At 27.2% G+C, this 21,831-nt stretch overlaps 7 protein-coding genes across 7 annotated transcripts; 4 read left to right on the forward strand and 3 right to left on the reverse strand.

Annotated features, from left to right (window-relative positions):
* Positions 1–78: 78 nt before the first annotated feature.
* Positions 79–5,560, reverse strand: T552_02558 (hypothetical protein). The gene is made up of 9 exons (XM_018371094.1): positions 5,330–5,560; positions 4,833–5,285; positions 2,576–4,779; positions 2,229–2,527; positions 1,923–2,183; positions 833–1,879; positions 659–790; positions 441–607; positions 79–395 (listed from the first exon to the last, which is right to left on the reverse strand). Exons 1-9 carry the CDS (start codon positions 5,512–5,514, stop codon positions 125–127), a joined length of 5,019 nt encoding a protein of 1,672 aa, XP_018225257.1. The 5' UTR covers positions 5,515–5,560; the 3' UTR covers positions 79–124.
* Positions 5,561–5,980: 420 nt separating this feature from the next.
* Positions 5,981–8,028, forward strand: T552_02559 (hypothetical protein). Its single transcript, XM_018371095.1, has 7 exons — positions 5,981–6,101; positions 6,147–6,371; positions 6,418–6,555; positions 6,597–6,908; positions 6,956–7,250; positions 7,294–7,507; positions 7,553–8,028. The coding sequence occupies exons 1-7, from the start codon at positions 6,024–6,026 to the stop codon at positions 7,980–7,982; spliced, it is 1,692 nt and encodes a 563-aa protein (XP_018225258.1). The 5' UTR covers positions 5,981–6,023; the 3' UTR covers positions 7,983–8,028.
* A 12-nt stretch (positions 8,029–8,040) lies between these two features.
* On the reverse strand, positions 8,041–11,245 carry T552_02560 (hypothetical protein). The gene is made up of 11 exons (XM_018371096.1): positions 11,035–11,245; positions 10,816–10,983; positions 10,575–10,770; positions 10,153–10,520; positions 10,025–10,108; positions 9,702–9,984; positions 9,215–9,659; positions 8,993–9,165; positions 8,709–8,947; positions 8,328–8,663; positions 8,041–8,284 (listed from the first exon to the last, which is right to left on the reverse strand). The coding sequence occupies exons 1-11, from the start codon at positions 11,197–11,199 to the stop codon at positions 8,087–8,089; spliced, it is 2,655 nt and encodes an 884-aa protein (XP_018225259.1). The 5' UTR covers positions 11,200–11,245; the 3' UTR covers positions 8,041–8,086.
* Positions 11,246–11,710: 465 nt separating this feature from the next.
* Positions 11,711–14,898, forward strand: T552_02561 (hypothetical protein). The gene is made up of 12 exons (XM_018371097.1): positions 11,711–11,757; positions 11,808–11,843; positions 11,890–12,422; positions 12,467–13,121; positions 13,168–13,666; positions 13,708–13,788; positions 13,833–13,887; positions 13,932–14,080; positions 14,133–14,251; positions 14,300–14,490; positions 14,532–14,671; positions 14,719–14,898. The coding sequence occupies exons 1-12, from the start codon at positions 11,754–11,756 to the stop codon at positions 14,852–14,854; spliced, it is 2,598 nt and encodes an 865-aa protein (XP_018225260.1). The 5' UTR covers positions 11,711–11,753; the 3' UTR covers positions 14,855–14,898.
* Positions 14,899–17,147: 2,249 nt separating this feature from the next.
* T552_02562 (hypothetical protein) lies at positions 17,148–18,748 on the forward strand. The gene is made up of 6 exons (XM_018371098.1): positions 17,148–17,395; positions 17,444–17,526; positions 17,570–18,090; positions 18,133–18,277; positions 18,326–18,482; positions 18,524–18,748. Exons 1-6 carry the CDS (start codon positions 17,223–17,225, stop codon positions 18,702–18,704), a joined length of 1,260 nt encoding a protein of 419 aa, XP_018225261.1. The 5' UTR covers positions 17,148–17,222; the 3' UTR covers positions 18,705–18,748.
* A 69-nt stretch (positions 18,749–18,817) lies between these two features.
* On the forward strand, positions 18,818–20,415 carry T552_02563 (hypothetical protein). The gene is made up of 5 exons (XM_018371099.1): positions 18,818–19,141; positions 19,193–19,450; positions 19,497–19,760; positions 19,808–19,905; positions 19,952–20,415. The coding sequence occupies exons 1-5, from the start codon at positions 18,845–18,847 to the stop codon at positions 20,367–20,369; spliced, it is 1,335 nt and encodes a 444-aa protein (XP_018225262.1). The 5' UTR covers positions 18,818–18,844; the 3' UTR covers positions 20,370–20,415.
* Positions 20,416–20,761: 346 nt separating this feature from the next.
* On the reverse strand, positions 20,762–21,798 carry T552_04166 (diphthine synthase; the record flags this gene model as incomplete). Its single annotated transcript, XM_018372217.1, has 5 exons — positions 20,762–21,003; positions 21,044–21,175; positions 21,226–21,455; positions 21,495–21,619; positions 21,664–21,798. 5 exons carry the CDS (start codon positions 21,796–21,798, stop codon positions 20,762–20,764), a joined length of 864 nt encoding a protein of 287 aa, XP_018225263.1.
* Positions 21,799–21,831: the final 33 nt, after the last annotated feature.

Here is a 21,831-nt window from a genome sequence, read left to right on the forward strand (position 1 = left end):
TATTAACAATTTATATTAATTCATTTTTTTTTCTAAACTCTTAAAACAAAATATAAATGCTATTTTTTAATATTATATCAAAAAAAATTCAAAATACTAGCTATATAAACATTTAAACTAAATCTTATAACAAAGGCATTAAAATATCAAATGAACCAGTACCAACATCTAAAACCTTCCCCATAACCAATTTCGCACTTGGATTTTTAAGAAAATCAGAATCACCATATAAAGTTGCTTCTTGCAGAAAATTACATGTAGTTTCGAAACTCATCTTCAAAAAAGGAGAAACATTTGAAGATATAGAAGACCTATTAAAAGCTTTATATGAACCATCCATTGTCATATAATCAGAAATAAGAGTAAGGTGCCTAACATCAATAACTATTCCATAACTAAATAGAATTAACTATTTACAAGAGAATAATTATCAAACATACATTTTAAACAACTTATAAATTTCACTTATTATTGTATTTCTCGCAGCTTCAACACCATATGTGCAAAGAACATTTGCAATATCGTTAGAATAAATCGTATTTACAGATATAACATCATGAGCCTCCCATATACCTTTAAAATTAACACCATCAGTGCCTAAAATACGCTATATTATAAAAAATTATTTCAATAACCAAAGAGTCAAAATATTGCTCACCGAAGTATCCAATTTTGATTCAGGTTGAACTCGAAAACATTTTGAAATACCAGTTATTTCTCGTATTACAGTCTTTTGACATGCCATTTCTATAAGATTAAGTAATAATAACTTAGGAGTATCAAAAGGATACTAAATATTATTTAGTAAGAACAATAAGCACGAATTACTCACAACTAGCTCAATTTCACACCATTTTCCATCAATATTATCAAATTCAAACTTTCTACAATTTGAACATGCATAACAAACATTTTCTGAAATTTCTGTATTCCGAATAGTTATATTGTCATTATTTTCTTCATTCATTTCAAATTCATATGCGTCATTATTATCATAATTTTCATTACCGTTCATATAAATTTCAAAATCTTGATTTTCGCTTCGGTCATCAGTATTATTATCACTATAACTCATATCTTTTTCCTGAATAATTTGCTCATCATCATTATCATCATTATAAGTATCTCGTCGTTTTAATTGAGAAGTCGTTTTTACAGATTCGATATTATCATTCGAAATATTATTAAACAGTGACTCATCCTGAAATTGAAAGCTTTCAAAATCCTGAAAAGAAGCAGCTTTTCCAATATATGGTGTAGCATCATCCTTTCCAATAATATTTTTTCTAGTTATTTTACTGTTTTTTTTAAGAATGTTTTTCAATATTTTATCTAATTCTTTCAAAAAACGATTTTGCATGACTTTTCTCAATTCGAAAGCTGATAAATTATACTCTTTTTCATATTCCAATTTTGAAAAGAACATAATCTTAATATTATACTTTTTAATTTTATCTTTAATTGAAATATGTTCAGTAACAACAATTTTATCAACCAAATCTGATAAAATAAGTTTACTAATATTTTTTGCAAACAATTCCGCTTCATAATCTGATACTTTATCTAAAATCTCAAAAGTCATTCTAGGTGTTTTAATATTTGAATTTGCTATTAAGACTATTTCTCTTAATCTTGGAACACCAAGAGTAACGTTCTTAGCTCCAAGTCCAGCAAAATGAAACGTATTAAGAGTCATCTGAGTAGAAGGTTCACCAATAGACTGACCAGCAAGAACTCCTACTGCTTCACCAGGATGTGCCAAGGATTGCTGGTACTTCGTTTGCATAAGAATGCGAAACTTATTTTTTGAAATATTGTTTTTTATCAATTTATTATTTCTACTTTTCTGAAAAAAATTATGTGGATCTTTATCAATATACTAACTTTTTTTTAAAAGAAAAACATATAAAATATATACATACATCATCCATATGTTTATGAAATTTCTCAGAAATACATCCTAAAAATCTGCCTGGATTATATTTAGAAAGAACTGGATCATATTTCAACGGATTTTTAATAGATTTTTCAGCATATGAAATAGCTTTTTTGTGGTCAATTAATTTATATACAGTTTTAACACGATATTTTCGAGCCAATGATTTATAATTCATAGCGTAAAAACCAAACTCTAACATATATTTTTGTTTTGTAACATCAAGAGAATCTTCACCATAATGAAACTAATAAAATCAAAAAAAAATAAAAAAATCCTGAATTCAACGTACTTGAACTATGCTTCCATCAGAATCACGGACAGTATAATCATATTGTACTTTAATTCCTTCAAGATGTTTAATCAAGCATCTTTGAAGGTAACCTGAACGACTAGTTTTTATAGCAGTATCAATAAGTCCTTCCCTACCAGCCATACAATGAAAGTAATATTCTTGAGGTCTAATTCCCGTTAAAAAACGCCCATAAATATATCCCCCAGCCCGTGGACTCATATCATACGGCTTAAACGAAGGTAAACTCTTCCCACTAACCATTATGGGAACTCTACTACTTTCTAATTCTTGTTGCCCTTGAAAAATATTAATAAATTTAAGTAATATTTATGCAAAAACTAGACCTAAAAGACAAGATATCTGTGAAACATTTACATTATTGCCCTTAGCACTAGAAATTGTCATCATTTGCATATTATTCCACGGAAATTTAATGAAAAGCCCTTTAGGAATGCATTCATTAATAATGGAAGAGGTTAAAACACTCATCTTTTTCTTCATTATATGGTCTAAGCCTTGAAGTTTTTCTTTATCTCTATAAATTTGTTCCAATTTTATTTTAAAAGCACCATCTAATTCATTACAGTCAGATAAACCAATATATATTTTAACATCTTCCATGTCACACAATGATTCATTATCAATTATTTTTTTCCTGTGACTATCGCCATCACTATTTAAACATAAATCGTCTATACCACACGTAAAACCCCTCATTTGAATATATTTAGTAAACAATCTACTCAACGCGCTAAGCAATTTCCCAGCAATAGATGATCCATATAATTCATATACTGAATGTACTAAACCAAAGGCTGAAGCTCCAAATTGAGACTTATCAAGAATTCCGGAAAGCAAGTATCCATCCTTAAATAAAACTGTTTGTTCTTGAGTATGAACACCCCAGTATTCTCCAGCAACTTTTGCTTTCGATATTAGATTTAATCCAGGACAATTTCTGGGCTTTAGATTCAACAAAATGGTAGAAATAATCTGTTTTCCAGTCCAAAGAGTAGCCGGTTTAAGTATTGTAGGAGATAGTGTCAATATTTTACCACCATTTGAACTAACATTATCGAAGCTTAACGGACCATACAATAATTGTTGATATTGTTCCTTTGTAAAAAAAGTATCCTTTTTAGTCATCCAAACACCAGTAACAATATGGTCTTGTATTAGTCCACGAAGAGGAGTACCAGATGTAGGAACTAAATACTGAGAATCTGTATTTGCAATCAATAGTGCTTCTATTCGAGCATTTTCATTTTGAGGTAAATGAATATTCATTTCATCACCATCAAAATCTGCATTATATGCATTACAATTGGAATAATGCATTCTTATAGTTTTTTCTCCAGAAAGAATACGTGCTTTATGCGCCATTATAGATGGTTTATGAAGAGTTGGTTGACGATTTAATAAAAGAATATCGTTATTTCTAAGATGCCTAAATACTTTTTTATTTGTAGAAGATACTTTCAAAAAAGAAGAATTTACTCCTCGATATGTCTGTGGAGTCAATAATGTATTTGCAATAGCAACTCTTTCTTCGAAAGTTTTCTTTAACAATGAAATCATATAACCGTCTTCCAATTGAACTTGAATTGCCCCAGGCCATTTTTCAGGACCATTAATGACAGCATGTCTCAATAAATCAATATTATACGAAGTTACAGGTTCCGGATATGTTAATTTCATAGCAAAAACAGGAGGAATACCAATCTCATTAGTTTCAATATTTGGATCTGGAGATATAACACTTCTTGCAGCATAATTTACACGTTTACCCATCATATGTTTCCTAAACAAACCCTCTTTTTTTTCTAAAATTTGTTTTATTCCAGGTGGAGGAAACCTTCCCTGAGGTAAATTCACAGGATTCCGATTACTATCAATAAAACTGTTTACATCGTGTTGTAATTGAACGAATGCAGTTATTAACATCTCAAAATTACGATCCTTATTTTCAAAATTATCTTTACTATCAATTAAATTCGAAACAAAATCATTTAACTCTTTTATACGAAGACATGATTGAAGTATTTTCGAAAATAACTCATTTTGAGAATTTTCATGTATATCAGTACCGACAAGAGATACTGGTCTAAATTTAGTAGGGGGAACTGCTATAACATGTATAAAAAAAAAATCCGGAGTTATAAAAAGCTTATCTGGTTTAGATGAGCCTCTATACAATAATGATATTATTTTTTGTTCATTAGTAAATAACCGCCGCAAGTGATTTAAAACTTCTATTGGCAACATATATCTAGGCTGACTACTAGCCTTCAAAATTTTACAATTCATTGTTTCGTTTAAAAAATCGTTATGCTTTCCAAAATCTATTTTAGTATCGCCATAATTTCCTTTATAATAATGTCCTAAATGAATACTATTATCAGAGAACTCTTGAGACTCGATTTCCTTTGTTTCTAACAGCACATTTACCCTAACTTTCCCAAGAGCATCCATTTGTTCTTGATGCTTTTTTGAAAGTGGAAGCTCAAAAATCTTTACATAACCATCCTTACGAAAACTGGGAGATATCCTATTAATAATTAAAAATAACAAAAATAAAGAAAAATATAAGAAAATTCTAACGATGAACAATTACTACATTTCCTTAGGGAAACGATTTTTTCTAGAAATTCTTTTATCAGATTCCTTTTTTCAGAATCAACCAACTTATTCTGTATAAATTCATCTAAAACCTCATTTTTTGCAAGACATTCTTGTACATATATCTCCCTTCTTTCAGAAAGACTTAAATTATATTCATTACTCTTACTATCATTAGCCTCTCTATCAACCTTTGAATGAATTTTATCAATCTCTTGACTCTCATGAACAAGTCCAGCATTTAAAAGCCTTAATTTACAATAATAAAGATTTACTATAGAACAAGAAAGTTTGAAATGATGACAATATAAACATGTTGCTTTTAAAAGTCTATATAACTGAGATAAGAACAAAGGATGATACGTAGGTGTTGGGAGGAAAATATGGCCAAAATGACCGGGACAATAACGTTCATCTAAATGACATGTTGAACACCTTTAATAAATAAAAACTGCATTCTAAAGCAATTTAATACTTACAATATTGAACGATTTAATGGACCAAGAGCAGGATCATAAAGACCGTCTTTTGAAGGATGCCCCAAATAATCAAAAATAACAGGATTAATAATTTGCTTTACTGATATTTTTTCTATTTCCTCAGGACTAAAAAAACAAAAATCTACAGAAGAAACCTCTGTACTAACGGGTTGTGCTATATTCATAACAATTAACAAACAAAAATCAATATACTACAGTAAAACATTTAATATATGTTGATTGATCGAAATTATAAAATTTATCTCGTATATCATATATATGTTTTAATCAAATAAAATTAAGACAAATATACAAAACTTCTTTCATATATATATATATATTACAAATATTAACAAATCCTAAACTAATTTTTTCAAAATATACTAATATAGAAATTGTTTAATTATAAACATTATGATAAAAAATTTTAGATTCCTAACAAATATAATTTTTATATCAAGGAATCAAAAAAATAATAATTTTATAGCTCAGAATCATTCATTTTTTGTTTTTTTTTATTATAATTTCGTTAAATTAGGATTAAAACAGATTCTCTTTTAATAACCGTCTTATAAAAAACAGCAAATTTAATTAATTTCAAAAGAATAAAAATCCCAAATACCGAACTTGTTTTTAACAACATTTCAATATAAGTTTTTTCAACATCATCTATCAAATCTTCTAAATCTATATAATGATTGATAAAACTCAAAAAAGATTTTTTGATGAAACAGATGAAAAGAAGGCAAAAAGACTTAAATCAGATGAAGATGTAAGAAAAAGACTGGAAGTACGTAAATTATATTTACAAATTTAGCTTAAACCTGTTTCTAATAATCTTACACGAGAAGAAATTATTCAAAAAGGAAGAGCAAGTATTTTAGAAAAGATTAATAAAATGAAAAAAGCACACACTGAAAAAATGAATTCTCTTGATAAATCTACTGAAATGAAATTTCATACCATAAAATCAGATATTCAAAAAAGAATACAAGAACACAAAAATTTAGTTAGTAAATCTACAATAAAAGCACGTATGCAGGCAAATAATATCCAATTATTATATATTATTAATAAGATCTTTAAAGGATAACAGCATAGATAATGACGAATTTCAAGGAAAAGGAGGACTTTCTGTTGGCGTTCATCCGTCTTTGTTAGTAGATACATCTAAAACTGGAAATGACAAAAGAAACAAAATTCGTCCTAAATTTGCTACAACTATGGTATGGAGTTTCAAAGCTCTTATAGTTTCTAATATTAATAGGCAAATCTTCGGACTGTAGCTTCTCAACCACGGCCTAAAAAGCAAATGGAAATTTTACGAAGCCCAACAGACGACTTTATGAATACATATATGAATATCTATTATGATCCTAGAATGAAAACAAAAAGTAATTATAATCTTTATCGTTCTAAAGCACAAAAAGCTCTTATTTTTAATGAACCTGGAAAATATATTGAACAAGCAAATGCTCTTAAAGCTCAAGCCAGGTTAGAAGAATTAAAAAAAAGAATTGCAGATAATGCAAAAAAGGTTGGGTTGGAAGAAGAATTAGATGTTGATAAAGCTCTTTATGTAATATAATATAATTTTAGTTTAAATATTCATATTAATTATATTAGAAAGAAGCACCACCAGATATTGAATGGTGGGATGAAGGTCTCGTAACAAATAAATCATACAATGATCTCGATATTGGTCTTTCAAAAATCGATACTCCAGATTCAATTATTTCTCTTTATATTCAACATCCCATACCAATACCACCTCCATTTGAAAAAAATCAGCCTCCTCCAAAAGCTCTTATGTTAACGGAAAAAGAAAGGCGAAAATCAAGACGTCAAAGAAGGGCAGAAGATTTAAAAATGAAACAAGACAAACAACGTTTAGGATTAGAGGAACCAGAGCCACCTAAAGGTGTGTTACTCAACAATTTAATATTTTTAAATAATCTATTTAGTAAAACTATCAAACCTTATGAGAGTATTAACAAGTGAAGCAATTAAAGATCCAACAAGAGTTGAAGCAATGGTACGACGTCAGGTTGCAGAAAGAAAAGAAAAGCATGAACAAGAAAATAATAAGAGAAAATTAACGCCTAATCAGAAACGTGAAAAACTGAGAATGAAAAAAGCAGAAAATGCATCACGCGGGATATACTGTAATGTTTTCAGGTAATTTAAATTTTCAATCATTATACCTTTTTAATATATATAAAGAGTCGAATATTTATCTCATGGACAGCATAGATTTAAAATCGACAAAAATGCTGAACAACATGGTCTCACAGGAATAACAATATTGCATCCAAAATTCAATTTGGTTGTGGTTGAAGGGGGTTCAAAAGGCATTAAGCGTTTCAAAGATCTGATGCTTCGTCGCATTAATTGGACTGATGCACCAATTTCATCCACAATCCCATTTGACAATCAACTAATAAAACAAGATGAGCATGCATTAGTAGATTATTCTAAAAATAAATGCGAATTAATTTGGGAAGGAGAATTGCGTAATAGGAATTTTAGAACTTGGAAATTTAGAAGCTGCTCTGATGACAAAACAGTAAAAGATGTCTTAGAAAAAGGGAAAGCCTACCAATATTGGAATATAGCCAAATGTATTAAAGAACAAAATGATTTTTTGTCTTAATTTATTAACATGTAATTTCTATCTATATAGTATTCACCCTCCCAAATTCAATGCCATTCATGATCAACTATTACTTTTGAAGTATTCTTCCATTATGTCTATTCTCACTGATCATTTTCACTTTCATTGTCGGTTTCTGATACTATGTCACCTAATTCTTTTAAGCGACATTTGTCTCTTTTTCTTTTTTTTTCAAGTTCTTCTACTACCAACAACCATGATTCATCAATTTCTTTAAGTTTCTTTTCAAGCTCATTTTTCTGATCCTTTAATTCCAATATTTCATTCATTAACTTATGTTCCTATAAAAAATATTAAACTATTTTATAATTCGAACTAACTAACCTGTTTTTTTAATTGCGAAAAATCATTTTTAAAAGATTCCAAAGACATTTTTTCTTGAGATAATTGCAGCTGCAATGAATCTCTAAGAGATCTCAAATCTGAAACCTCATAAGATAATTCGCGATAATACGTAAGATCCTTTTCAAGATCATTAACAATAACAGCGAAATCTTCAGCCTCCTTTTTCTTTAATTCAACAATATTAGCTAATTCTTTCTTTGCATCTTCTAAAGACAAAGAAAGATCTTTTTTCTCAAGTAACAAGTTATTAATTTCTTCCTGAAACTTTTTTAAACTAGATTCAAAATCACTACCTTTTTGAATAAATTGTTTTTCCTTAATCATATAAGTTAATTCAATATCAATAATATTCTTCTATACCATGTCATTTATGTTCTGTTTTCCCACTTCCAACTCCATTACAAGATTTTCAACTTTTGTATTATGTTCTCGAATATAATTTTCCTTTTCTTCTTGTAATAACTGTAATTTAAGTTCTTTTCTTTCAAGCTCATTCGCCAAAAAAGCATTATTCTTAGTTAATTCTTCATTTTCAATGCTAATTTTTTTAGTTTGTAAAGATAAATGTGGATCTTTATCTATAGATTTTCGAATTATTCCTAAAAAATTAGAAAGGTAACTCTTGTTAAAATAATAATAAAAACCATAATTATCCCTAAAAAAAGTGATAAATGTATCTTCAAAGTATATGTCATCAATATTTTCTTTATAATCCAGTAACATGCAATCTCTTAACTGAGGATGTTCTTTAAACTGAATAATTCGATTAACAAAAGAATCACGTCCAATGCGATCAATAAGACGCTTTAATAATTCTCTACAATTTTAACATTTAAAAAATATTTAAAAATAAAACAATTTACTACCTAGGAATAGCAGATAACTCATCTGTAAAATGATATACAATAGCCAGAAGAACAGCAGCAAGACCCTGCAATATTATTCCTATTTTTGAATTCTGAAGAACTGAAATTAAATATTGAACAGTGCTCCCTTCATTAAGAAATTCAGATACAGATTCATTATCATCAAAAAGCCAGAATATTAATAACATAAAATATGCAACGCTTGCTCGATATTCAAATGAATAACCCAAAGAACTAACTAAATTGGCAGATATTACATGAATACATGACACAGGCTCTTCCCCTAAACTAGGATCACCTATAACAATTTCCCTAATAAGTTTTTTTGCTTCAAGATTCTCCTCAATAATATGCATTAACATAACACATGAAAACCAAATTTCACAGCCTGATTTTTTCCCTTGGTTAAATACTAAGATAATAGTTAAGGGATTACATAAATAAGCTATATACCATTAATTCCTAAATAAAAAAAATATTAACAAACACTCAGAAAAATCATTCTTTTTAAACATATCAATAATATAAACCAAAATATCAATTTGTTTTGAAGAATTACAGCAAATGTAAGATTGAAGAAAGTGACAACAGGCCAGTCTCAAAGAAAAATTAGATTTAAGGGAAAAAAGAGCAATAGAAAATAAATGCTGTATAATAATATATTCAGACTTAGGAGAAAATTGCATATTGTTCAAAGATAAAAAACTCTTCGAAAAAAATTTTTGACTATCTATATTTCCTTTAATAAGATAACCACATGTTTTTACTGCCTTATTATTTAACAAACATCATAAAACAAGCATTACTTACCTCTGCTTGAAGCGCAAATGGTACATCAAACAAAAAAGACAATTCTATTATCCTAACGAAAACGCCTTCTTTAAGAATAGCATTCTAAAAGCATTTAAGAAAAAAGAAACAATTATTTGCTTTAATACTTGATTAAGAGTATTCCCCAAAGTTTCTTTAGGAACAAATAATCTTATAAACTCCAAAACAGTAGAAATATTAACGAGTTTCTGCTTTTCCTGCAACATCTTAATTTCGTCTGCATTGAAAACCTCATCTAATAATTCTTTTATTTTACTAAAAAATCCCATTTCTCGAAACCAATTTTGATTACTATAATTATAACGCACAAGATTCTGCAATAAAACCAAACAATCAAAAACAATAAGGTTCCCATACAAAAGACCTCCTTCATTATGTATAATAGTTAAAATACGATCAAACACATTTTCGAAAACAGCCCTTTTTTGCAATTCAATATTATCATTAGAAATAGAAGTTAAAAGCAAAATAGCCTCTGAAAATAAAAACTAATGTAAGAAAAAATATATAAAAAATATTTAGATAACACCATTTCTAATAGCATCCCTTTTATCATCAAGAAGAGCAACAATTCGAGATATTCCATCATGACTTAAAAACATACACTCTTGGACTTCAATTAAACGATATTTAACAATAAATAAAATAATCTTAACAGAATAAAGACGAACATAAAATTCGGTATCTTTTAATATATCTAAAAGAATCTCAAAATTCTCATTTTTCTAGTACACTGTTAAATATTGCTTTTTTAAAAAATTCAGACATGCAAGAACAAATTCATCCGCAAGCCAAAGAGACGTATCATTATTACAACTAGAATCATGACTTTCAAACAAAATAACGATTGTTTCAAGGGTAACTTTTAATATATCAGAATCTTGTTGATCCTTTCTCAAACTTTGAATTAATCCCTTTAAACTTCCCGCAATGACAGCCTAAAATTCTTAATTAAGCGAATCAAAGACATTATTAAAAAGGAAAAAAACCTCAGGATATTCCCTACTAAATCCTTTTAATCCAAGAACTGCAGCTCTTCTATCTTCTAACAATGTTGCATGTTCTAGTTTGTCGCATAACTTTATAATTGTCTCTTCAGCAATTTGTTGTTTCGGTTGTGGAAGGAAATTATATCCTTTAAATAAGAAGTCCATTAAATAAATATTATTTAAAATATAAGCAATAATTCATAATCCTTATTTTTTAAGCGCAGTCGATTTTTAAAAAATCGTTAAAAATAATTTTTCAATCTATAAATTATATAAAAATATTAAGGTAATTATGCTTAATATTTAGTTATAGGAATATACGTATATTATATGATGTCTTAGAGACATTTGACCTAGAATAAAGTATAAGTTTATTTCATGCTGAAAAAAATTGCTACCATTTGAAATTTCTGATTTTTATCCAATATTCTATAAATAATATTTTTCTTTGTAAGATTTTATTCTAATAAATAACAGAATTAGATCCAGTGAAACTAATGGGCTTTTTGGTTATTTAAAATATACTATAGAGCTACATTTAAATTTACATTTATTTTTGCTTCTATTTTCATTTCTAAGCAGCAACTGGGATATATTTAAATAAAATAGTAATTATATATTTTTTATTTATAAAATTCATGAAATAACAATTTCTTAGTTTCAAAACATTTATTCTTTTAGAATATTTTTAAAAATAATAAATCTAAAATTAATTATAAATGGGTAATTAACATAATATTAATAAAAAAAACAAATACTTAATTTCTGATTAGGAGTTCCCGCACTTTTTCGCCATCTATCAAGAAAATGCAAGCAATTTTTTCAATTCTAATATTTTGATCTTATGAAGTCTAGATCCAAAAATCATAACACAAGTTATAGAAGAGAAACCTATATATGTTGATGGGATTCCAATTTATCCATCTTTTTCCCATCCAAATCCTAATGGAACAGAATTTGATAATCTTTATCTTGATATGAATGGTATAATTCATCCTTGTACTCATCCGGAAGATAAGCCAGCTCCAAAAAACGAGGATGAAATGATGATTGAAATATTTAAATATACAGAAAGAATTATCAATATTGTTAGGCCAAGAAGACTCTTAATGATGGCGATTGATGGAGTAGCTCCAAGAGCTAAAATGAATCAACAAAGATCAAGAAGATTTAGAGCAGCTCAAGATACAGAAAAAAAAGCAGCAGATATAGAAGAATTCATAAAACTTTTGAAAGCATCTGGCAAGCCTACAGACGAAATTTCAAAAAAAAAAGAAGTCTGGGATAGTAATGTTATAACACCAGGGACACCTTTTATGGATACTTTAGCAAAGTCACTAAGATATTGGATCATTTACAAAATCAATGTAGATCCTGCATGGAGAAATGTATATTTCTTGATTTAAATAGTCTAAATTGATATTGAATATAGTTAAAAATAATTCTTTCAGATTCTACTGTTCCTGGAGAAGGTGAACACAAAATTATGGAATTTATACGAAGTCAAAGATGTAATCCAGGATATGACCCCAATACCCAGCACATTATATATGGATTAGATGCAGATCTTATTATGCTTGGTCTTGCTACTCATGAACCTCATTTCCGTGTTTTAAGAGAAGATGTTTTTTTTCAGGATTCTAATTCAAAAGGCTGTCATATTTGTGGTCAAAATGGTCATTTCGCAAGGGAATGTATAGGGATTAGAGGAAATAACGAAATAGTTAATGAAAAACAAAATAACCCACCTCCAAAACCTTTTATTTGGCTTCGTATTGATATTCTAAGAGAGTATCTTGAAGCAGAACTTAATATTCCAAACATTTACTTTCAATTTGATCTTGAACGTGCTATAGATGATTGGGTCTGTTTATGTTTTTTTGTGGGTAATGATTTTTTGCCACATCTACCAAGTTTAGACATATACGAGGGTGCAATTGAAATCCTAGGAAATATTTGGAAAGATAAATTACATGAAATGAAAGGATATCTAACGATGGATGGACACATTGACTTAAAACGAGCAGAAATTATTCTACAAGCTTTAGGTCAGCAAGAAAGTCATATATTTTTTAAAAGATACGAAGGTAATTATTTTTTTATATACTTTATTCATAAATTGAATTTCAAAAGCTGAAAAGCGACAAAATGAATCTAATAAACGAAGAAAGATAGAGAGGAATTCTCCTCAAGATTATAAAAAATCAGTATATCAAGAAAAGACATCTTTATATGATAATAATCTTAAAAATATTGGTAGAACATCTAATTATAAATATAATTCATATTTACCAAACGATCTAATAATACCTTCAAATAAAGAAGATGTGAAAATGATTACAATAACAAATAGGAACGCGGTTCTTAATAGAAAGAACTTAAAAATGATTAATGATACAAATAAGTGTGCAGCAAAACAATTAAAGGAGAAAATGAATAACAATGATTTTGAAAAACATCAGAATATAGACTTATGTAATAATCTAAACAAATCATATAATGATCAGAACTCTGCTATTGATTCAAAATCATCTATCCTCGGGAAACGTAAAGCTATTGCGTTAAATGATACTTTAAAACAAGACTCTATGATTCATGATAGCAATTCTGATAATATTGAAGATACTATTCGGTATTTTTTCCATTTAATATGTTATAATACTGATCAGTTAGTCTTTGGGAGCCCGGTTTTCAAGAAAGATATTATGATCAGAAATTTCATATTTCAGAATCCGATATAGAATCCCGTAAAAGGTAATTTTCTTTTTCTCTTTCAAAAGCAATATAATTATATCTAGAATTGTTGAACATTACATAAAAGGAACTTGTTGGGTATTACTATATTATTATCAAGTAAAGATAGTATTCATTAAAATTTAATATTAACAAATATTAAGGGCTGTCCATCATGGAATTGGTATTATCCATATCATTATGCACCTTTCGCCTCAGATTTCAAAGATATATCGCTTCTAAATATCGAATTCGAACTCGGGAAACCTTTTCAACCATATGAGCAACTGTTAGGTGTACTTCCTGCATCTAGGTACCTTTTAAAAAATCATATTTAAGAAAAAAAAAACTGATGTTAAAAATAGCAAAGCTAGTCTTCCAAAGCCTTTGCAATCTCTTATGACAGAAGAAGACTCTGAAATTATTGATTTTTATCCAAAAGAATTTCCTATAGATATGAATGGAAAAAGATTTTCATGGCAAGGTTTATTACTTTTAAGAATCACTGTATTACTAATATTATAACAAAAAGGGGTCGCATTACTTCCTTTTATTGATGAAAAAAGACTACTTAACGCTATTGAAAAAGTTTATCCACAATTATCTGATGAAGAAAAATCACGGAATACTGTAGGAAATGATATACTTTTCATATCAGAAGATAATGCCCTATATAATGATTTGGTTTTATCTTTATATACTAAAAAAAAAGAATCCGAAGAGGTTTTCTGAATTTATATTACTATATTTTCTTATATTTATAGTTTATTAAACTGAATACAAAACTTAGTAATGGTTTATCAGGTATTGTTTCGCCAGATAAAAATTGGATCCCAAATAGCACATTATTTAATCCTTTAACATCTATATCTTTTCCAGATATTGAAAATGATAAATCAATGAGGTAGAAAAATAAACAGAATGTAAAATAAAATATTAACAAGAAACTAGTCTTGTTTATAAAATATCCAAATCTTCAAATATTCATAAGTCAATGCTTTTACGTGGAGTAAAACTTAACAAGAAGTTTTTAGATATTAACGATATACGACTGGTTCGTTTAGGGCTATCAGCTCAAAAATTCTAACTCTTTACATTACTCTGGATATATAAATTTAAACAATATTCCTTTAAAATGATATACTAAAACATCTGAAATTGACATTAATTTCAATGCTAGTACTATATCTTTTCATAATTAAAGCGACAAAAATAAATATCATAAGAATTTTAACATTCGTAATTATAAAAAATATCATAATAACACCTCTCAATTTCCATTACCTTATTCAAATAATTCCAATAAAATAGATCAGAACAAATCTCTATGTCTTAAGGAATATTTAGCAAAATTGGATAATTATAAAAGCTATTCAGACTAATTTTTATCGGATTATTTATATACACATTTTCATAACCATTGATTGCCAATAGCCTAATAAAGCAGGTTATATTATTTCAAAAATATTGACCATTTTATGTAAATACTAACGAAACATAATATTTCATAGAATTTTCTAATCTTATGTATTTAATATAAGCCATAGGTTATAAAATGTTAAAATATAAAACCATATATATATATGATTTAAAGACAGTTTATTATCTCAATTTCACAGAATTTAATAATCATCAATAATAAGATTAACTGTATAGGATTTAAGCTCATTTTTATGTCATTTTTAATTGAATTAGAAAAATAAGAATTCAACATAACTAAAATTTTCTAATAGTAATTTTCGTTATTGTACAAGTCTTTTCATATTATAACAGAAATCTTATATAATAAAATGAAATCTTTAAATTATATGTAGAATCCAGGAAACAACTAATTATAACCCTTAATTTATATTCTAGTTTATCACTAGATTAAATTAACAAAAACAAATATCATAAAATATACTTCAAATAAAAAACTTCAAATATCATAGTCAATAATTATTTTAAAAACTATAAATTATAATACGTTCTTAAAATTGAAAACAAAAATATAATTTAATAATTTTTAAATCACTAAAAATATCTTGAACCATACTTGAAAAGAAAAAAATATAAATATAGAGAAAATGGATCATTTTCTCTATATTTTACTAAAAACCTATTCAAAAAACATAAATTTATTAATATAATTTCACTTATTAATAATATATTCATAATTAGTAGATAATCTACTTTCAAAAATATATAATATCAAAAATCTAAGATAAAATTAAAAAATTCTATTTATTATATAGAAAAACAAATTCTAATGAAAAACTATAAATCCATTTCCAAATACTAGTTAAAAAGTTTGCAGCCATAATTTAATAATTTTTATTCATACAAAAAAACACAGATATAAAATTTATAACATTTAATTCATAATAAAAAACCTCAAAATACTATCTTCCATTATAAATTTTATTCATATCTAATAAAAACAAAAACATTGAAAAATAAAAAACCACTGAAATCATCAATGTTCAATATTTCTTTAAAAATGTATCAAAAAAAACAGAAATACATCATTCTAATTAATAACATTAATATAAATAATAATAATAATAATAATATATATATATTAACATATTCTTTTTATAATATAAATAGTCACAGATCTTAAGGTACTTGCATTAAATACCATTAGTTAAAAAACAGAATTAAATAAAAAATATAAACAATCATGAAAAACAATTATCATAAAAATATATCTTATAAATAAATCATTAAATAAAAGTAAAGGCCATCTAATAATAGAAACAAATAAATTTTAAAGGCCAATTAATTTTTAAATCATTATTATAATTTCGTTAGAACCTCTCAAAAAATATATTAAAAGATAAATAAATAATATAGTAAAATAATGTCAACTTAATAATTTATCCAATTATATAAAGCAAAGCTTCTCATTTATCAACTTTTTTACTTTCTCCAACAACCGTATAAAAAAAGAATTGTATGAAAAAAAAGAAAAGAGCTTTGTGAAATTGTCTCAATAACCATTCATATTTTCATATTTCTTTCAAACAACTTCCATTCACATATATATTCATGGTTGATAATTTCATCTATATCTTCTTTTTATTCTAAATAAACATAATTCATCATCCAAAGATTTTTCTCTAGTTATTACATTTAAATCATAATTTTAATATATTTTTCTACATTTTCTTATAAATAAATATTCTACTTATAATATTTTAAATCAATAATTAAAGTGACATATAATAAACACTTGCAATGCTTTATTCAACTATTATATTTAACAGTCTTAAAAAGCCTTAAACATATCAAATCAAAAAAATCTTTATAATTCCTTTTTTTATAATAAAACCCATATTACAATGTCCTTTTATAAAAAATATATCTTATAAAAAGAAATCGTTCTATTTTTAACAAGTATCAAAATTAGGGTAACCAATTTAAAAAATTGTATAAAAGCCTGAATGTTTAAATAAATCCTAAAAAGCATAGAGATGAATAGGAACGGCATATTGTTAAAGGAGGAAGGAGATGAGATGTGTGATTTTGAAGAAATAGAAAGGAGTTTAATTGAACAATTAAAAAAAGATTTCGGTACAGATGAAAAAAAAATGAAGCAACATGAAGAGGCATTAATTAAACTTGGTGAATTGTATAGAGATCATAGGTGAGAACATATATTGTATTAAAGTTAATATATAAATAATATGCCTAGGAAATTAAACGAATTAGCAGAATTAATCAAAAAAAGTCTTGTATTTTTGAAAAACTTTGCAAAAGCAAAAACAGCAAAAATTGGTTTATATTTATTTCTTTTTATAAATTTTATAACAAACAATAGTACGAACATTGATTGATTTATTTTCTTCTGTCCCTGATTCCTTAGAATTTCAAATAAATGTTACAAAAGAAACTATTAATTGGGCTACCGAAAATAATCGAATATTCCTAAAATTGTCACTAGAGACACGAATTATTGGACTTTATATGAAGGAAAAGCAGTATTCTAAGGCTTTACAGCTTGTAGATGTCCTTTTAATTGAGCTTAAACGTCTTGATGATAAATTTCAACTTGTTGAAGTATATTTACTTGAATCGCAGATATATCATGCTATCAAGAATATTCCTAAAGCAAGAGCATCTCTTACATCAGCAAAAACATGTGCAAATGCAATTTATTGTCTTCCACATATCCAAACGGGACTAGATCTTCAAAGTGGCATACTTCATGCAGAAGAAAAAGATTATAATACTGCATATAGTTATTTCTATGAAGCATTTGAGGGTTTTTCTGCTTCTTCAGATCCACGCACAGTTCCAACAATTAAATATTTATTATTGTGTAAAATAATGCTTAATGCGGTATATAACATATTATATCTTTTCTTTCTAACATAAATATAGAGTAATGATGTTCAAAGTTTTATTACTGGAAAGGTTGCACAGAAACATGCAGGACGTGATCTAGATGCCATGAGTGCAGTAGCTCGAGCACATCAAAATCGATCACTTGCTGATTTTGAAAAAGCACTTCATGATTATAAAAATGGTATAATTCTCACCCATTTTCTTTAGATAAAACTAAAATACTTAAAAGAACTAAATGATGATCCTATTGTGTATTCTCATCTAACCGTTTTATATGATACACTTTTAAAACAAAATCTTTCTAAAATCATTGAACCCTTTAGCCGCGTTGAATTAGATCATATTTCTAAACTAATTGGAATTTGTGTTAGTAAAATAGAAGAGAAGTGAGTTTTATTTCAATACATAGCTTTACCTTATACTTTAGACTCAGTCAAATGATTCTCGATAAAGTTTTTCATGGTGTTCTTGATCAGGGTACAGGTTGTTTAATTATATTTGATGAGCCTGAACAAGATGCAACTTACAATGCGGCATTAGATACCATTAAACATATGAATACAGTAGTCGATTTGCTTCAAGAAAAAGTAAATTTCTTTTTTCTTTAAAAAAATACTAACAAAAAACAGGTTGCAAAGTTCTTATAAAAATTATTTAACTATTGTCTTCTCATTTTATTGTATATAAATATTTCAATCATATTTCTACATATAAACTCGTTTACATTTCGAAGGTTTAACAACCTCCGATGAATCGCACAGTACCATTGAATTTTGCACAAAACCTTTATAATACATCTGCCCGACAGCAACCACATACTGTCCTTGGTAAAAGGTCTACTACATCTACTAATGAGTCTATGAAACTTCCAAAAGCACCTAAACCAAGACAACGGCCTACAGATCGCTCTATTTCAGCAAAAATAGAAGCACTTGTTCCAGATTCTAAATTATACCATGAACTTCGAGATATTGAGAGGAGATTAGATGCGGTTATAACACGGAAGAGATTTGATATTCAGGATGCAATTAACAAAGGCTCCAAAGTATTTATTTTTTTTTTTCAGTAAAAAAATATTTATAAGCATTAAAATTAGGTAAAAAGAACGCTTCGAGTGTTTGTTTCAAATATTTCATCTGACCAACCGTGGCAAGCGACAGATAAAGGGCTGGATCATCATGCGTTTGATTTTGATACGGGAATGATTCCTACATGGACTCTTCGTATAGAAGGAAAATTATTAGGAAACACAGATATAGCAAAAGAACGAAGGAAATTTTCAAGTTTTGTCAAAAGTATTGTAGTAGAATTGGATAAAAGTAATAGGTTTTTATCAAGCGGAAACATTGCTAAAGTATACACTATAATTTTAAACAGTAAACAAAATTAATATTATAAAGTGGCATAAATCATCATCAAATGCAGAGTTTGATGTATTGGAAATCAAAAGAAGAGGGGACATGAATATAGATATTAGAATTTTAATTTATCTCAATGAATATCCTGAAAAATATAAGCTAAGTCCCAAACTAAGTCAAATCCTTGATATGAAATCAGAAACTCGTCCGGAAATCATTATGGGACTTTGGGAATATATTAAATTTCATAAGTTGCAAGATGATGAGGAAAAAAGGATCATTAATTGTGACGAAAACTTGAAAGAGGTTTAAAACATTCGCAAAAAATAAAAATAATATCTTAATGATTATAGATTTTTTCTATGGACAGAATATTCTTTCCAAAAATACCAGAAATGATAAATAGTCATTTACTTCCAATGGATCCGATTGTTATTAAATATACGATCTGGTAACATTAAATTATAAATCATCAATTATTTTCTTATCTATAATAGTACGGATAAAAGCATCAATATATCAGAATTTGCATATGATATTCAGGTAGATATAGATGATCCAATACGTGAAAAAATGATAAATATTCTTTCTTCGATATCCTCGCAGAAAAAAATTGAAGAATTGGATGATCAAATTGCTTCAATTATTCAAGAGATTAACAGTTCTAAAGTAAAACATAGTTTTTTTGAAAGATTTGCACAAAATCCTGCAGTATTCATCAAAAAATGGCTATCTAGTCAATCTCGTGATTTAGAAATTATACTTGGAGATAATGATTCTCGTGAACGTATTGGCATCGAAGATAAACAACGAAGTGAATTTTATAACAAAGATTGGGTTCACGAAAGCATATTTCATTATTTGAGCCGCCAAGAAAGTAAGCGCATGCAAGAGCTTCATTCAAAACAAAAATAACTATTTTCAAATAAAAGCTTTTTATATAATTCATGGGATTTTTATGCAAAATACATCATATTTTCCATCTATCATCACTAAGATTTCGATTTTATTCAAAACATTTGTCAATGTATAATATAACATGTCATGATAAGCAAAAAAATAAAAAATTATATATATATATATATATAAATATTTTTATTATATAAAAACGAATTCAGGGCTATTTAATGTGAAATCATTATATTCAATAAAAATACATGATTTTTCTAAATATAATATCAATGTATACATTTGTAAAAATCTTATATTAATAAATAAAAAACAATCACAATCTTGAAAATAAACAGGTTTTATATTTTTTCATAATCTTTTTACCAAATAATCATTTTATAAATCAATACATCTTACTAAGTTTTGTAAAGAAAAGGGAATTGTTGTTGCGCAAGTGAATCAAATATTTTTACATCCAATGCAAATTCCCTTACATATTCTATCTCCAAAATATGTATTTTGTTCCCAAACAAGATTAAAGAGTGCAAAGGTGGACCAAAATCAACAGAAGCTAATTGCTTCAATGATCCTGCAACTATTTTCTCAGTCGAAAACCCCATTCTTGATACACCCACAGCCAATGTTGACTCATCATATACTAAAAAATTAAATATACTAAAAAAATATACTCAAAAAACCTTTTTCATGACATAATGACTCCAATTCCAAAAGCTGACTAATTGCATGGGAAATACTCATAAAGCGAGGCTCTTCATATATTTTTTTCCCTTTTATATAACTTTCAAATAATGGCTCTTGTACATGTAAATCTGCCCTCACCCTCAATTAACATATAATATACCTTTATATACTTATTTACCCAATAAAATCAAAGTATGCAGTCCTAAATCCCTGTTTTCCTTAATTTTAAAGTAAATACTATTAGGCTTCCATGTTTCTGTAAAAAAGACTAATGACACCGTTTGCCCAAAATTATATAACTGCAAACCTACTGCACCAATTGCTGTCATAATTGATGCATTATGTACAATTTGCGTAGGAATATTCTCTCGACGTGCTCTTAATAACAAATCAACATGTGTTGTTGCACTACCCACATTAATATTCAGTTAAGCACTTATTTCTCACCTTAGAGGATCACCCACTACCAGTAGTGCTACGTTCATTTCACGAGCTTCTTGCAATAACATATTGCCATCACATTCAACTTTCTCACGATTAACTAGAGTAATTGAACGGCCATAAAAAGCTTCCTAATATATGTCATATACTTCTATCATAGAAACCACTTACTTACCAATTTTTCTTTACTCACATATAATATACTTGTATAGGCTTCTAAGTATACAGATTGACATTGACGAATGATTTCTAAACCTTTTACACTGATATCCTTTTCATCACCAAGACCGAGTCCTATAAGGTACAACATAATACACTTTTTTCTCTTAATTATTGTATACGA

This window comes from Pneumocystis carinii, assembly GCF_001477545.1.
Source record: "Pneumocystis carinii B80 chromosome Unknown supercont1.11, whole genome shotgun sequence".
Lineage (NCBI taxonomy): Eukaryota > Fungi > Ascomycota > Pneumocystomycetes > Pneumocystales > Pneumocystaceae > Pneumocystis > Pneumocystis carinii.

Coding starts and splice junctions, on each gene's coding strand:
- T552_02563 (XM_018371099.1), top strand. CDS start 18,845: ATGAATCGCACAGTACCATTGAATTTTGCACAAAACCTTTATAATACA. Junction 19,451..19,496: donor CAAGCGGAAACATTGCTAAA/GTATACACTATA, acceptor AATATTATAAAG/TGGCATAAATCATCATCAAA. Junction 19,761..19,807: donor GTGACGAAAACTTGAAAGAG/GTTTAAAACATT, acceptor TAATGATTATAG/ATTTTTTCTATGGACAGAAT.
- T552_02558 (XM_018371094.1), bottom strand. CDS start 5,514: ATGAATATAGCACAACCCGTTAGTACAGAGGTTTCTTCTGTAGATTTT. Junction 2,528..2,575: donor ACAGATATCTTGTCTTTTAG/GTCTAGTTTTTG, acceptor ATATTTTTCAAG/GGCAACAAGAATTAGAAAGT. Junction 791..832: donor GGTGTGAAATTGAGCTAGTT/GTGAGTAATTCG, acceptor AATAATATTTAG/TATCCTTTTGATACTCCTAA.
- T552_02562 (XM_018371098.1), top strand. CDS start 17,223: ATGAATAGGAACGGCATATTGTTAAAGGAGGAAGGAGATGAGATGTGT. Junction 17,527..17,569: donor AGCAAAAACAGCAAAAATTG/GTTTATATTTAT, acceptor AACAAACAATAG/TACGAACATTGATTGATTTA. Junction 18,278..18,325: donor ACTTCATGATTATAAAAATG/GTATAATTCTCA, acceptor AATACTTAAAAG/AACTAAATGATGATCCTATT.
- T552_02561 (XM_018371097.1), top strand. Junction 13,122..13,167: donor ATTTTTTAAAAGATACGAAG/GTAATTATTTTT, acceptor GAATTTCAAAAG/CTGAAAAGCGACAAAATGAA. Junction 13,789..13,832: donor GATATAGAATCCCGTAAAAG/GTAATTTTCTTT, acceptor AATTATATCTAG/AATTGTTGAACATTACATAA.
- T552_02560 (XM_018371096.1), bottom strand. CDS start 11,199: ATGGACTTCTTATTTAAAGGATATAATTTCCTTCCACAACCGAAACAA. Junction 9,985..10,024: donor CATTTGCGCTTCAAGCAGAG/GTAAGTAATGCT, acceptor TTAAATAATAAG/GCAGTAAAAACATGTGGTTA. Junction 9,166..9,214: donor GAGTTATCTGCTATTCCTAG/GTAGTAAATTGT, acceptor TTAAAATTGTAG/AGAATTATTAAAGCGTCTTA.
- T552_02559 (XM_018371095.1), top strand. CDS start 6,024: ATGATTGATAAAACTCAAAAAAGATTTTTTGATGAAACAGATGAAAAG. Junction 6,372..6,417: donor CAATAAAAGCACGTATGCAG/GCAAATAATATC, acceptor AGATCTTTAAAG/GATAACAGCATAGATAATGA. Junction 7,251..7,293: donor GGAACCAGAGCCACCTAAAG/GTGTGTTACTCA, acceptor TAATCTATTTAG/TAAAACTATCAAACCTTATG.